The following is a 13,986-nucleotide window of genomic DNA, read 5'->3' as shown; positions in this document are numbered from 1 at the left end:
CAATGTATAGTCTCTGCAAGGCCGTGGTGGCAGTGTTCGGTCCTGAATTCTTGAGAGAACCAAATGCAGCTGATATAGAGAGGTTGTTGACGATTAATGCCGAGAGGGGCTTTCGGCATGCTTGGGCATTGATTGTATGCATTGGAAGTGGAAGAACTGTCCATTTGCTTGACAGGGGCAGTACAAGGGACATGTGAAAGGTGCCACTGTCATACTTGAAGCTGTGGCTTCACAAGATCTGTGGATATGACATTCTTTCTTCGGCATGGCTGGTTCTCACAATGATATTAGCGTTCTTCAACATTCTCCAGTGTTTGCAAGGCTTGCATACGGCCACTGCCCGAAGGTCAACTTTGAGATCAATGGCCACCATTACAACAAGGGATATTAAGCTAATGGTATGTATCCCCAGTGGTCCACTCTTGTGAAGACCAACCCAATCCGCAAGGAGAGGAGACAAATATTTGCCCAAATGCAGGAGAGTGCTAGGAAAGATGTGGAGCGTGCATTTGGTGTGCTTCAGTCTCGATGGGGTATTGTTCAAAACCCTGCATTGACATGGAGCACTCAGAAGCTTTGAGAGGTGATGACTGCTTATGTGATCATGCATAACATGATCGTTGAGGATGAGCGTGATGACATCATCTACGACCAAGGGTTCGATTTCCAAGGTGAGAATGTTGAGCCTGAGCACCCACCTCCTGCAACCTTTGAACAGTTTGTTCAATTTCATCGTGAGCTGCGTGATCAGAACACTCATATGCAGCTGCAAGATGACTTGGTTGAGCACATGTGGTATCACATTGGCAATCAATAGATCTATCGGTTTGATCTCTTTTCGTGTGCACAAACTTTGAGTAGTTTTGTAAGACTATTTAATATTTTTAATAACTGCATTGTAATAAAATACTATTTTAAACATATTGTTATGTTTGATTTAAACTATTTTTTCTATGCTTCATTCTGTTGTAGTTGCCTGAGGCGGACGGAACGGGGCAAAAGATGCGGTCGCGCGTTGGGTGTCCAGCCAGCGCAAACCCAAATCCGGACGACACAGCCCCATTGTCATCCCAAACGGATGAAATCCGGACAAAACAGATGCCCATTTAGGATAGTGCATTTGAAGTTGCCCTAAAATCATGCAAAACATGATTGTGAAGAACGAGCAATAGGTGATCCTATCCCGCTTCGAGAGCAGCATGCGGCGACGTTTGATCAACGCTGGAGAGGCTGAATTTCGTGTTTTGACCCTTTTTGGAAAGGATTTCAGGATCTGACCCCTGTTTGAATTTTTTTCGAGATTTGACCCTTTTGCTACCGCCAGGGCCTACGGCGGTAGGGTTAGATAGCCTACCGCCACGGCCCATGGCGGTAGGGGTGCGGCGGAGGGGGACGACGGCCGTTTGACTGCGCTGACGTGGATAAGTACCTACCGCCAGGAGGCCTGGCGGTAGGCTGTCCAAACCTACCGCCAGAGCACCTGGCGGTAGGGTCCTGTCTCAGTGTAACGATTTTGTAACGAAGAATTGAGTTGCCCTGGCGGTAGGCTGTCTGACCCTACCGCCAGGGGCCTTGGCGGTAGGGTCTTGTTTTTTCAGTGTAACGATTCTGTAACGAAGAATTGAGTTGCCCTGGCGGTAGGCTGTCTGACCCTACCGCCAGGGGCCTTGGCGGTAGGGTCCTGTGTTTTATGAATTTAAGTTCATTTGCTTGCTTCTTTTCAAATTCAATATGACAATGATATTATAGCAATTTTCACAAATATGACAACAATATCACAGATCTCAAACAATTAAACTTGGGCATCACATACACATTAACAAATTTGAAGTGCATAGAACATTTCAAACGAACTTCAACTAATTAGTAAACAGAGTTCCACATAGTTTCACAAATAGCAAACACATAGATCCACAAATAGCAAACACATAGTTCCACGTAGCTTCATAACCACCCGAATAGTTCAATCAAACGAAGTTCAACGAAACTAAAAGAGCCAACTATCGAAGAGCATAATTAGTTGCTCCTTCCCCTCTTGGAGGTACGGTCCTCGTTACTCTTTGAACGATGCTCTTCGGTCTTCTTCTTGGGCCGTCGAGGAACCGGTCTCTGGAAAGGGTCCGGACTCAGCAAATCCTTCTTCTTCGGATTCCTCTTCTTCGGCAGCTGAGATGCTTGAGACGTTTGAGTTGCTGGAGGTCCATAATCTTCATCGTACTCCTCCTCCCCGTTGCTCTCATCCTCCTCCTCCCCTTCTTCATATATGGCCTCCTCCTCCTCCTCCTCCTCCTCTCCAACCAACCTAGACGACGAGGGAGCATGGCTCGATGAGCCGATGATACCCTGTGTGGCTACAGGCTGATGAGCTTCAACTGACCCAGCTCCAGCACACCCAAGCAACCCTACCAGCTTGCGACAACGCTGCATGAACTTCTGCACTCACAATGAAGCAAGGTCATAATAAGTTCAGATCGACTGACTGCAAGTGAACAAGATGCATCTGTTCCGAGGAGACTGAAATTGTACCTTCATCGTCCCCCTGACTCTGGTCTCAGATTGTACGCTCCCGGGAAGATGACCTAGTGCATCTAAGGCTTCAAAGATGCATCTGTTCAGCTCACCGGACTGCAACGGCATAAGTCAGTCACGTTGACGAATAAAATATTTCAAATACGACCATCGGTTCAAACGTACCACTCTGTTGATGAGGGGTGCAAACTCCCTAAATCCACTATGCATGTCTCTGATGCCGGTCTGGTATGCCTGTTCATCGGGGTCAGCCCACTCCAGCTCCGCGATGTCTTCCGCCGTCGATCGAGGCCTGAGACGAAGACGGTTCTTCTGGCCATCATCGTACCACCTCATGTGTCGGCCCAGGTAATCATCCCAGTTAGTCACTCTCCTCTCCACGTCTTTACGCCACCTCCATCGGTTCCACTTCGTCACATGAGTCTTATGCTCCTCTCCCCAGTTTGTGATCGACTAATTCTTCTGCTGGCTCATCCTGCAAGGCATAAGCAACAAGAATCATCATAAGCGCAATGAGATCATCATAAGCAACAAGAAACATGATAATCTCACGGAGAACAAAGAGCTCACAGGTGCAGCGCGTGGCCGCCGGTATCGGTGGGCTGGCCCGGTGGGGTATGCTGATAAATCCCAAACTGCGTGGCCACGCGTTGTGGCAAATGCCACTCGACGACGTACACATAGATCATGGGCACGATGCACCGCCAGATACCACGGTCCGCATCGCACATCATGTTCAGATCAAAGGCCCACTCTCGTTCTTGTCGATACGGGCACCAGATTACCTATTACATATACCTTGGTAAGTTCGCACTCTCGGTCAATAGCGGAATCAAAGAGAAAGGTGTTGTGCGAGTTCATATACCTGCGTATGCGTCAAAGCGTCCAACTCGTTGGTGTAGGTCTTGTACGAAGTCTTGTTTAGGCCCGTGTAGAGTTTGACAACGTCCCACTCGTAAGCTACGGTGGGGTTTCGAGTCTCGTCGCCTTCTTCGCCATAGTCTTCCCATGGGCGTCTTGGCAACTTCTCCGGACGCCCCACCGACAGCCGCTCCCACATCCAAATGGAGAAGGCCCAGACAAAGCCACGCATATTGGACTTGTCTCCCGTCCTCTGCGTTGCGTCGTCAAGCTGCAAAACATCAAATGAGGATCAGATATAAGAAAATGTCATGGACACACTTTCGTAGGTAGGTACGCAATTAGACACTCTCTTACCGAACGGTATAGGTAGGCGAGAGATGCCGTCCCCCAACTGTACCCTGCATCCCAGTCCGCTAGGAAGAACAGATACGCCCAGTTGGCAGAGTTCCCGGAGCTGTCTGGAAACACGACCTCCGAGAGAATATACCACAGATAGGACCTCGCGTACAACTCCACAGTCGCCTCATCTGCGCCTTGGGGGCATGTCCTCCGGTGCTCCGAGAGCCAGGGCAACGGCACACCGGATGTACGGTTACTCTTGGCACCGGGGTAGTCGCCGATGAGGGTGGTGACCCTCTCCTGCCAGTTGGCCCTCTCCACTCGACCGGTGAGTGCATGACCCTCGATCGGCATTGCAGTAATCATCCTCCAGTCCTCTAGGGTCACCGTCATCTCCCCACATGGCAGATGGAAAGAATGGGTCTCCGGTCTCCAACGGTCAATCAGAGCTGTGAGAGCCGCGTGGACAAGCGTCGGCGGCTGACGCTTGAACTGCAGCACGAAACCCAACAGACGGGCTCTCTTGAAGAACGGCGCGTAGCGCTCGTCGTAGTCCATATGCCCATGAACCCCGTGACCCCTCATGCGCAGTGGCTGGAGCGTCTGTTAAAAAGTGAACGCCAAAAAGTTAGGAAATCATTTTCATCAATCCGAGAACTTTGATCAAAATTTCTTTCATATCACTTACCTCTCCGTTCTCTATGAAACGGGCACGATGACCCTTGTCGAATGCCTAGTCCAGCATGCAGTACCGTGGGCTGATGTTGTCCGCAAGAGGTGGCCGCCTTAATAGAGTTTCATAAACAAAAGCACCATAAGCATAAGCATACATAAACAAACAATGAACTCAAATCATATCAAGATCAAATTTTAAGCATATTCCTCCAACAACATCTACTACACATGATGGATCAAATCATATCAACATGCATCATATAAAAAAAAAACCTCCAACATACATCATAGCTTCATATTTTTAAACAAAATTTTCCAAACAATATCTTCATATCATCATATCAACATGCATCATCAAACTAGGGTTCATCTTCAAACTAGAGCATATCATCATATCAACATGCATCATCAAACTAGGGTTCATCCCTTTATCAACAATACATCATAATTTTTTTAACAAAAAAAATTATGAACTAGGGTTCATCTTCACACTAACATATGAACTATTGATTAGAGTACATATCCAATACCACTACTTACTAAAGAACTAAGAACTACAACTACAATCAATCTTAGGTGAAAAAAAATCAATCTAAGTTCAAAAACATGAGGGATTTCAAGCAAATAATGCGTCGAATCGGTAGCAAGTTTGCAAAAACTAATTGGAGGGATCGAAGGAGCTTACGGTTCTCTCCTCGGGGCCATCTCGATCCGCCAAAACGGTGAAGAATCGGTGAATATCCAAGGGGGGAGTGGAGGAGATGAGAGAGGGAGAGAGGGGCGACTTGGGGGAGAAAGAAAGGAGAAACTGCCGACTTGGGGGAGGGGAGGGGTGGGGAGAAGGGAAGGGGCGCGGTCTCGGGCGAAATAACTGCCCCGCACCCTACCGCCAGGGCCCCTGGCGGTAAGGTTAGACAGCCTACCGTCAAGGCCCATGACGGTAGGGTGCGACGGAGGGGGACGACGCCGTCTCCGCGTGCTGACGTGGATAAGTTTCCTACCGCCATGGGACCTAGCGGTAGGCTATCTAACCCTACCGCCAGATGCCCTGGCGGGAGGTAAAAGGGTCAAATCTCAAAAAAATTTCAAACCGGGACCAGATCCTGAAATACTTTCTAAAAAGGGTCAAAACACGAAATTGGGCCCGCTGGAGATGGATGAGACCACACACTGCAGTGCGACAACTTGACTGACACATCATCCTGTCCCCCGATCAGATCAGATCTGCTGAACAAAAAGACAGATCCGTGCTGTTTTCGTATTGAGTTCCTTCAACGATTTAAAAAGAAGAAAATTCCAGTAAGCATGCACGTTGGATCTGGATTGGCAATGCGTACGTGGAGCCTAAGAAAAATGGACTACTTGCACTTTGGCATACGTTTCTTTCATGCCTACCATGTGACATGTGCCGCATGCAGTCGTGCCGTTGTTTGCTTGTTGTTTGGCCCGAAAAACGTCACACTTGTTGGCCTCTGTAAATTGTCAGAGAGCAACAACGTGAACGTATCAAACTATCAAAGTACATCGAATGTCCATGAAATGTCTCTGTAACTGTAAAATCGCTGCGACTGCCAGTTGTCATGCTTGAAAACGATCTATTTGGCAAATGGTAGGTGTCAATCAGGATCAACATCAGCTACTTTGCGTGCCCAAATTTGAACTTGCTAATGAAAACGATCTATTTGGCAAATACGCAAGTGTCAAGCAGGATCAACATTAGCTTCTTTTCCGTGCAAAAATTCGAACATGGTGAAGATTGACATACGTATCTTCTAACACGAGATATCATCATCATTTTTTTTAAACAAGGCAAAAGACTTACCATTTTCATTGAATAAGAACAAGGTTTTTAGGGTCTAGGCCAAGGGCGGAATTACAAGCCTCACTGTCGTGACATAATATTACACAAAAATTTCACCCCAGCTAGGCACCATAGAGAAGCTTCATCTTTTGTTCGAGCAACAAGAACACCCACGGGAACTACGTTGTTATGGAACACACATACATTTTTCTCTTTCCACATTTTCCAAGAAATCAGTAGCATCAGAGAAACCATCGCCCTTCGGGGCCGAGACATCCCCGAGATATCATCACCATCACTATTATTATTCACATTGGCAAGACATAATAAGAAATACTGATGAATGCTCCTGGCGCCGCATGCGCCCACGCTGTTATCCTAATCAATCAACCGTAACCGTCCATCCTTTCTTGTCCTCCGCCAGGCCCATCTGGATCGATGTCAGAGTCGTGTACAGCTTCTTCGACAGCGTGTCCTCCCCAGTCCTGAACTCGTACCTGAACGCACATATCTCAGCACTGAATCGACCAGACATCTTGGATCCTTTTGCCCCGGCTCAACGGACGAATTGCATGAGTTCGACTTACCTTGTCCCTTGGTAGGTGATGGTCGACACCGGGGTGATGCCGACGGCCGTTCCCGTGCAGAACACTTCGTCTGCACTGATCAGATCGTCGATGGAGACGAGGCGCTCTTCCACCTGCTCGACAGCACATAACAGAGCTTCAGTTCGTTGTCACCGGTACAGTTGAGTGGTGGATGGTAGTGGCGGAGTGGAGTGCATTGATCGATCGACCTGGTAGCCGCTGTCTCTGGCGAGCTCGATGATGCTCCTGCGCGTGACCCCCGGCAGGATGGTCCCCTCCGTCGCCGGCGTCGCGATGGCGCCGCCCTTCACGACGAAGAGGTTGCAGGAGGAGGCCTCCTCCACGTACCTCTTGTGCACCGAGTCCAGGTACAGCACGTCCGCGAACCCCTTGCTCCTCGCGTCCATCTGCGCCTTGAGCACCTGATGATGGTATAAAAACACAAGCCGGTCAGTCACATTTTCTGGAAATTCACCTGAAGAAGAAATTACCGGCTAAAAGATTTTCACCGGCGCGTAGTTGGAGATGGTCTTGACCCCGCCGGTGCCGCCCGGCATGGCGCGGTGGATCTCCTCCTCGACCAGCAGGTTTATCGCCGCCATGCCTTCCTTGAAATATGTCCCCACAGGCGCGGCGTAGATCATGAAGGTGTACTCCGGCGCCGGCGCCAGCCCGAGGATCGCCCCGCTCCCGATGAGCAGCGGCCTGATGTACAATGCTCCCTTTCCCTGCGGCGGCACCTGAAACCAACGTACGCCAGCGGTGGTTGCAGTGCAGAGATCAGCCATAGAGGCTCATGAGCATGGCGTGCACTCACGTCACGTGAATAAAAGAACAAATCGATGGTCACCACGTACGTACCCAGCGCCTGTTGGCGAGGACGGTCTGCTTGACGGCGTGCACGAACTGCTCCACGGACGGGGACGGCATGCACATGCGCCCGGCGCCGTGCTGCATCCGCCGCGCGTTCTCCTCCGGCCGGAACAGCATGTACCCGGGCCCGTCCGCCCTCCGGTACGCCTTGAGCCCCTCGAACAGCCCCTGCCCGTAGTTGAGGACGCCGGAGGAGGGGCTGAGCTCGATGTTGCCGTAGCGGGCGAGCTCGCCGCGGGAGAAGCCGCCCTCCTCCTGCGAGCACCGCATGACGTACATGTAGTCGGTCGGGGTGAGCCCGAAGCCGAGGTTGTCCCAGTCGATGTCGCCGCCGCCCTCCTCGTCGGACCTGCAGCCAAGCCAAACCGCACACGGATGCCCCGGTGGCGGCAGCACAAGCGTTGATTGAGTGTAAACGAACGGCGCAAAATGTTAAAAGCCATTGGCGATCGAACGACCTGCAAACGAATCGAAACCAATCACGGAAAGGAACGACGAGCCTGCATGTCACCCACGCACCTGTCGACGGGGTCCAGCTGCGGCTGCGACGACTTCCACCGGGACGGGAGAAGAGAGCGGCCGCCGCCTCCGTCCTGCACACCGAGAAGGCGCCTACTGTGAGTTCCGATCGATCTCATCGTCATCCTCATGGAGGCGGGACGGGAGATCATCCTGGACATGGATAAATCTCAGACGGGAAAATGCTCTTCTCCGCAACGGAAACAAGAAGAGTAAAAAGCAAGGCCCGGCGGCCATGCTTTGTACGTAGTACTTGTTGATGGGATCTCAACTGCAAGCACGAGAAGCGCGCGGGTACGCACCGTCCCGAGTAGAGCTCGGAGGCCGCCGCTGACCCCGCCGGCCGAGGCGCGGCCCCATGGGAGGAGGCGCTTCGCAGACGACAGCACAGCCATGCACGCACGTACGCCCGGGCGCCCCGCTAGCTAGATCGATCGCCAACGTTGTTCAAGAACTCGCGAGCAATATAATGGCCAGCTGATACGTTTTGCGAGCTATGCTCAGCAGGAGCCGCTAGGTACTCGGACGAACGAGAGCACAGCACCAGCGAGTTAAAATGGTAACCGTTCATAAAGAGGTTTCTATATAGGTCGTGGAGAATTTGGCAAGTGTTCGATTTGCCGTGCTGTATCATACACTTATAGAAGGCCACATGCATTGGTTTATGATACCTTTTTATGAAACACATGCATTGGTTTTCTATGGCGAATTAACACATGCATTAACATGCGTTAGCAGGATTCGGCAATGTTTGACAAAGATATTTGCCAATGTTTGACAAAGACGGTGAACTGCTACGGGGGAGCCTGTGCCAAAGCTATAGGAGCAGCAAGCTTGCTTTTCCAGGACGGAGACAAAACCATCGACGGACATGGATGGGTGCCGTGGCTATTGACCCGTGGGCCCAGGCACTGAGTGGACCCCGCGAGGCAGTGACAGAGTACAGCCGCGCCTGGCACGGCACCTCCTGGGAACGAGCAAGTCGTAGTCGCGCTGCTCTGCCGCGTGTAAGGCGTGATGGCGTCTGCCCAGCTAATTTTTTCCAAAAAAACTTCCAATCTATACGTCTATAATATTATAGCAGTTTCCTTAAAAAAATATATTATAACAGTACAATGAACACCTAAAATAATAAAAAATAATGTCAAATCGATAGACCATCTAGCGAATTACAACAATTGAAGTGAGCCGAAGGCGCGCTGTCGTCACCGCCCTCCCTTGTTGGAGCTGGGCATAACTTATTGTAGTAGATAGTCGGAAAGTCATCGTGTCAAGGCCTCATAGGCACTAGTAGAAAAGGGGACAAAGGTCCAGGCCGGGTCAGCCCATTAGTTCCGGTTCAGTCCAGAACCAGGACCCATGGTGGCATTGGACCCGGTTCGTGAGCCCCGGGGGCCGGCCGGGCCACGTGGGCCATTGGTCCCGGTTCGTCTGGACCTTTTGGTCCCGGTTGGTGGGACGAACCGGGACCAATGGGCCTCGCTCCTGGCCCATTACCATTGGTCCCGGTTGGTGGGACGAACCGGGACCAATGGGCCTCGCTCCTGGCCCACTACCATTGGTCCCGGTTGGTGGGATGAACCGGGACCAATGGGTCTAACCTTTAGTACCGGTTCGTGTCACGGACCGGTACTAATGGGGTTTGAGGCATTAGTACCTGTTTGTGGCACGAACCGGTACTAAAGGTCCCATTTTCAAACTCTACCCCCCATCGCCTTTTCAGTTTTGTAAAAAGCAAAAGAAAATGATAAAAACTTCAAAAATTAAAATCTTTCGAAATGTACTTATGTTACTACATCTACTAGTTAGGAAAATTTAAAAACTTAAATTTGGACATATTTTGCAAAAAGTGTAGGGAAAATGTAAAACGGCTATAACTTTTGCATACTATGTCAGAAAAAAATGTATAATATATCAAAATGTTCAGAACGAAAATCCGCATCCGATTTTGATAGCCTACGGCCTGTTTGCAAATTTTTAGAATCCTCAAATTCTAAAAGGAAAAAAGTTACGCTCAAATATCAGTTTTTTTATTTTTGTTAAATCTGGTCAAACTATGGTCAATCTACTTATTCAAGAAGTATTAGTGTCACTAAATAATTATTCAAGAATATTAGTGTTACTAAATAATTATTTCAGTTTTTTTGAATTTTGGTCAAATCTGGTCAAACCGTGGATAAACTGTGGTCAAACAATGGTCAAACTACTTACTCAATAAATATTAGTGGTACTAAATAATTATTTCAGTTTTTTGAATTTTGGTCAAATCTGGTCAAACTATGGTCAAACTGTGGTCAAACTACTTATTCAAGAAATATTAGTGTTACTAAATAATTATTGTTTTTTAGAACAATAGTTTCAAACTCAAATAGTGAAATGTGTGACTTCATGCTCAAGCAAAATTCCTGAGGGTTAATAGGATTGACATCTCGCTATTGTCAGGAAAACAACAAGTGCAGACTTGGAAACGAGGGAGAATAGAACCTGAAAGTTAAGCGTGCTCAGGCTGGAGTAGTGAGAGGATGGGTGACCGTCCGGGGTGATTAGAGATTAGAGGTTAAATTGAGCAGCGATGAGGGAGAGGTGATTAGAGATTAGAGGTTAAAATAATTCAGAAATTTGAAAAATCAAGAAAACATTTCAAAAAAAAAATCATAAAAAATTTCAAAAAAAAATCATAAAATTTCCTTTAGTACCGGTTGGTGTTACCAACCGGGACTAAAGGTGGACCTCCAGGCAGCGGCCACGTGGACGGCCTTTAGTCCCGGTTCGTGTAAGAACCGGGACTAAAGGGGGAGGCTTTAGTAATGACCCTTTAGTCCCGATTCCAGAACCGGGACTAAAGGCCCCTTATGAACCGGGACTAAAGACCCTCTTTCTACTAGTGAGGACCAGCGCATCAGAACAACAACCACCACCGATGAAGATAAATATAGATCAGAAGGACCCAACCAGAAGACGCATGAACGGAGATAATCGAAGACCGGATCTACCAGATCCACCGAAGACAACCCCTGACCGAATCATGCGAGATCCGTCAGAGATAGACATCCACACGCCATCCGATGATACTAGACGCACCATCGAGATGAGCGGGGAGAACCTTATTTCATCTTCAGGGAGCCGCCGTCGTCTCGTCTTCCTGAGCAGGACACAAACCCTAACTAAGCTCAAAGAAACATCTAAAAATGGAGCCCTCCTGCTAGCAAGTGCCGGGATCCACCACACCTCATGGCCCTAGCAATTCTAGCATTGTCGTTATATCAGTCTGATCTTTTTAGTGGTATATCAGTCTAATGGAATCGTAACGTGTCGATATGGTAATTTTGGTAGGAAGTGTAATTCTAACAAAGTCGTCATTTGCTTATCGTCCTGCATAATCCAGTCCGCGAGCCTTTATATTTGGAGGCTTGGGGCGTTGATATGGAAGGACCTCCATCCAAGATTGCTCGCACGGGGAAGTTCTAGCACAACCTCTTAGTCCCCCGCGCAACCCGTCAATGGTGTTGTCGTACGTACAATTGCCACTTCCATCCCTGTGAATATCCGTTTATCCACTTAGAAGAGCGTTAATTAATGGTCGTCGTTGCATTTCACACTTGTTTCCTACCCGCACGTGGCGAATTCCCCTCCCCTCGTTTCCCACCGAAGCGCACCCATTTGCGGGTATATAAACCCCCATCTCGACGCCACCACATCCACCCTCTTCCACGACATCGGCACACTCATCCCATCGCCTCTCTTTGTCGGCCACCCCCCCTCATTCTCTCTTCCACCGTTACCATGTCTATGCGGCCACATGGACCTTTCCCTAGTGAGACCAAAGAGGACCACACCGAAAGAGAGTGCTAGGAGAGGGCGTGAGACTTCCCTGAGTGGGTTGAGGACGATTTGCGCCATAATGCAGAATCAGTCGACGGTGGTACTCGCATACCCGCCGCCCTCGAGTACTTTAACCGCAAGTCGACGACCGTTAGGACAGAAATGAATATCGCAGGTCAAGACTTTGGCCTTATCCTGCATCCAAGGCACACATGCGTTCATCGACCGCATGGCCATGGAAGTCGCGGCAGCCGAAGACACCCCGCCTGTGAGGTCACTTCAAAGAGGAGGAAGAGCTCATAGTTTAGTACAGAATCGTTGTAAATGCTTCTTGGAATCCATTTCTTTTAAGAATATTAACCTAGAAATATATATTTGTAGGCATAAACTTTTCGTCATGAATCACAAGGGTCAACAATTTGCATTAAATGAATACTTGATGCACTTCATAAATAACAATAATCAACAACAATATTGATACTTAATTATCTCATGTCTCTTCTCATTAATGAGATTAACGAGTTTTTTTTTGCGAGGAAATAATCTTGGTCACAACGGAAAGTATCATATACTAGTATCATGCATGTGATACTGGTGTATAATACTACCTTCACAGTGCATAGTACCATAACTTGGTACTCCCTCCTTCCATCTATATAAGGCCTAATGCGTTTTCAAGACCGCCTTTGACTATTGACAAGATTAATAGTACATGAGATGTGTAATGTAAAAAATATATCATTGGAAGCTCCTTTACATATAAATATGATGATATGCTTTGTGTAAGTTGCATATCATATATTATTGCTCTAACATTTGGCCAAAGTTAGTCTCGAAAAACGAATTAGGCCCTGTATAGATGGAAGGAGGGAGTATCACAGAAGCGTTATTGATTGCCATGCATGACACATACTAATACATTATTTATTGTCATGCATTACACATATTAGTGCATCATTTAATATGATATGGTATCGTATCATGGTACTCGACCATCTCTTTTCTCATTTTATTGTATGCAACTTCACCTAAATGCATAGTTGACATGTGTGATACTACTTATGATACTTTTATTGTGACTAGACTAACTCGTTAGCTTGATTCCTTAAACTCATTACATTAATGATCCCAGATTAAAACCTGGTTTAACTCTTAGTTAACGAGTTCGAGTCGAGTCAGAGTCATGAGCTACTAGTTTAGTTCGAGTTTTCGGTTTTAATCCAGCCCTAGTTGTATCAACCAAAACTCTCATATGAATTCTACAAGTTTTCCAGGTAGAGGTAGGAGATTGGCACCACTACTTTCGCTAGCCGGTTGGGGTCGTTGAAGGTCTTCGAACTTGGTTGCATTTTGCTTCTTTCCTTGATAAATAAAATTCCGCGGCGGCACGGCCCCACGCACCTCTTTTGAGCTGGCGGTACCAGCGAGTTTTCTCTTGCTTATCTTCTTCATTTCTTCGTCTCGATCGACAGCAAAGCCGCTGCTTATCTTGTTATCTATGCAGGCCATGACTCGGTGTCTTTATGCTACGACGGCTCTGGTGCTGGAAGGTGCATGCATGCAATGTATCAAAGCCTACGTGTCCCCACGCGCGCGTTCTCGAGTCGCCTCAAATGATCCGTCTGTGCTCATCCGTATGCGATCAAGTGGATGGGATCAGCTGACTGTACTCACTATTCAGTATGTGCCCAAGTCACAAAAGGCGCCACGAGACCTATGGAAATCCATTGTTTGCACGCTGCTGCCTTCTTTGCGTGCATAATCCGTTTTGTGGTTCGTTAGTGGGTTCTTATTTATTTTGAAGGTGGTTAGTGGGTTCTTAAGATCACCTAACAACAATATGAGTGCCCCGGTGCACAAAACAACCATATGTTTTTGTTTCGGGGAAACCTTGCAATCAATTGTCATTAACCGTCAAGACAGTAAAAAACATGAGAAGTAACAAAATTTTCATTCAGAGGTCCGTAGACCACCTAA

The 13,986-nt window shown here is 48.0% G+C and overlaps 1 protein-coding gene and 1 pseudogene across 2 annotated transcripts; both read right to left on the bottom strand.

Annotated features, from left to right (window-relative positions):
- Positions 1 to 2,109: 2,109 nt before the first annotated feature.
- LOC119294401 lies at positions 2,110 to 5,112 on the bottom strand (annotated as a pseudogene).
- A 1,125-nt stretch (positions 5,113 to 6,237) lies between these two features.
- LOC119291115 (branched-chain-amino-acid aminotransferase 3, chloroplastic-like) lies at positions 6,238 to 8,781 on the bottom strand. Of its 2 annotated transcripts, none has more exons than XM_037569823.1 (7): positions 8,490 to 8,582; positions 8,188 to 8,261; positions 7,657 to 8,017; positions 7,305 to 7,535; positions 7,005 to 7,217; positions 6,796 to 6,908; positions 6,238 to 6,705 (listed from the first exon to the last, which is right to left on the bottom strand). In XM_037569823.1, exons 1-7 carry the CDS (start codon positions 8,580 to 8,582, stop codon positions 6,591 to 6,593), a joined length of 1,200 nt encoding a protein of 399 aa, XP_037425720.1. In that variant the 3' UTR covers positions 6,238 to 6,590. The 2 variants fall into 2 exon arrangements, with proteins under 2 accessions (XP_037425720.1, XP_037425721.1); XM_037569824.1 differs by having other exon boundaries at positions 6,591 to 6,705; positions 8,188 to 8,340; positions 8,490 to 8,781.
- Between the last annotated feature and the right edge of the window lie 5,205 nt (positions 8,782 to 13,986).

This window comes from Triticum dicoccoides, chromosome 4B (assembly GCF_002162155.2).
Source record: "Triticum dicoccoides isolate Atlit2015 ecotype Zavitan chromosome 4B, WEW_v2.0, whole genome shotgun sequence".
NCBI classification, from domain to species: Eukaryota; Viridiplantae; Streptophyta; class Magnoliopsida; order Poales; family Poaceae; genus Triticum; species Triticum dicoccoides.
Note: the sequence above shows the minus strand (reverse complement) of the source record. Positions and strands in the feature narration are given on the sequence as shown.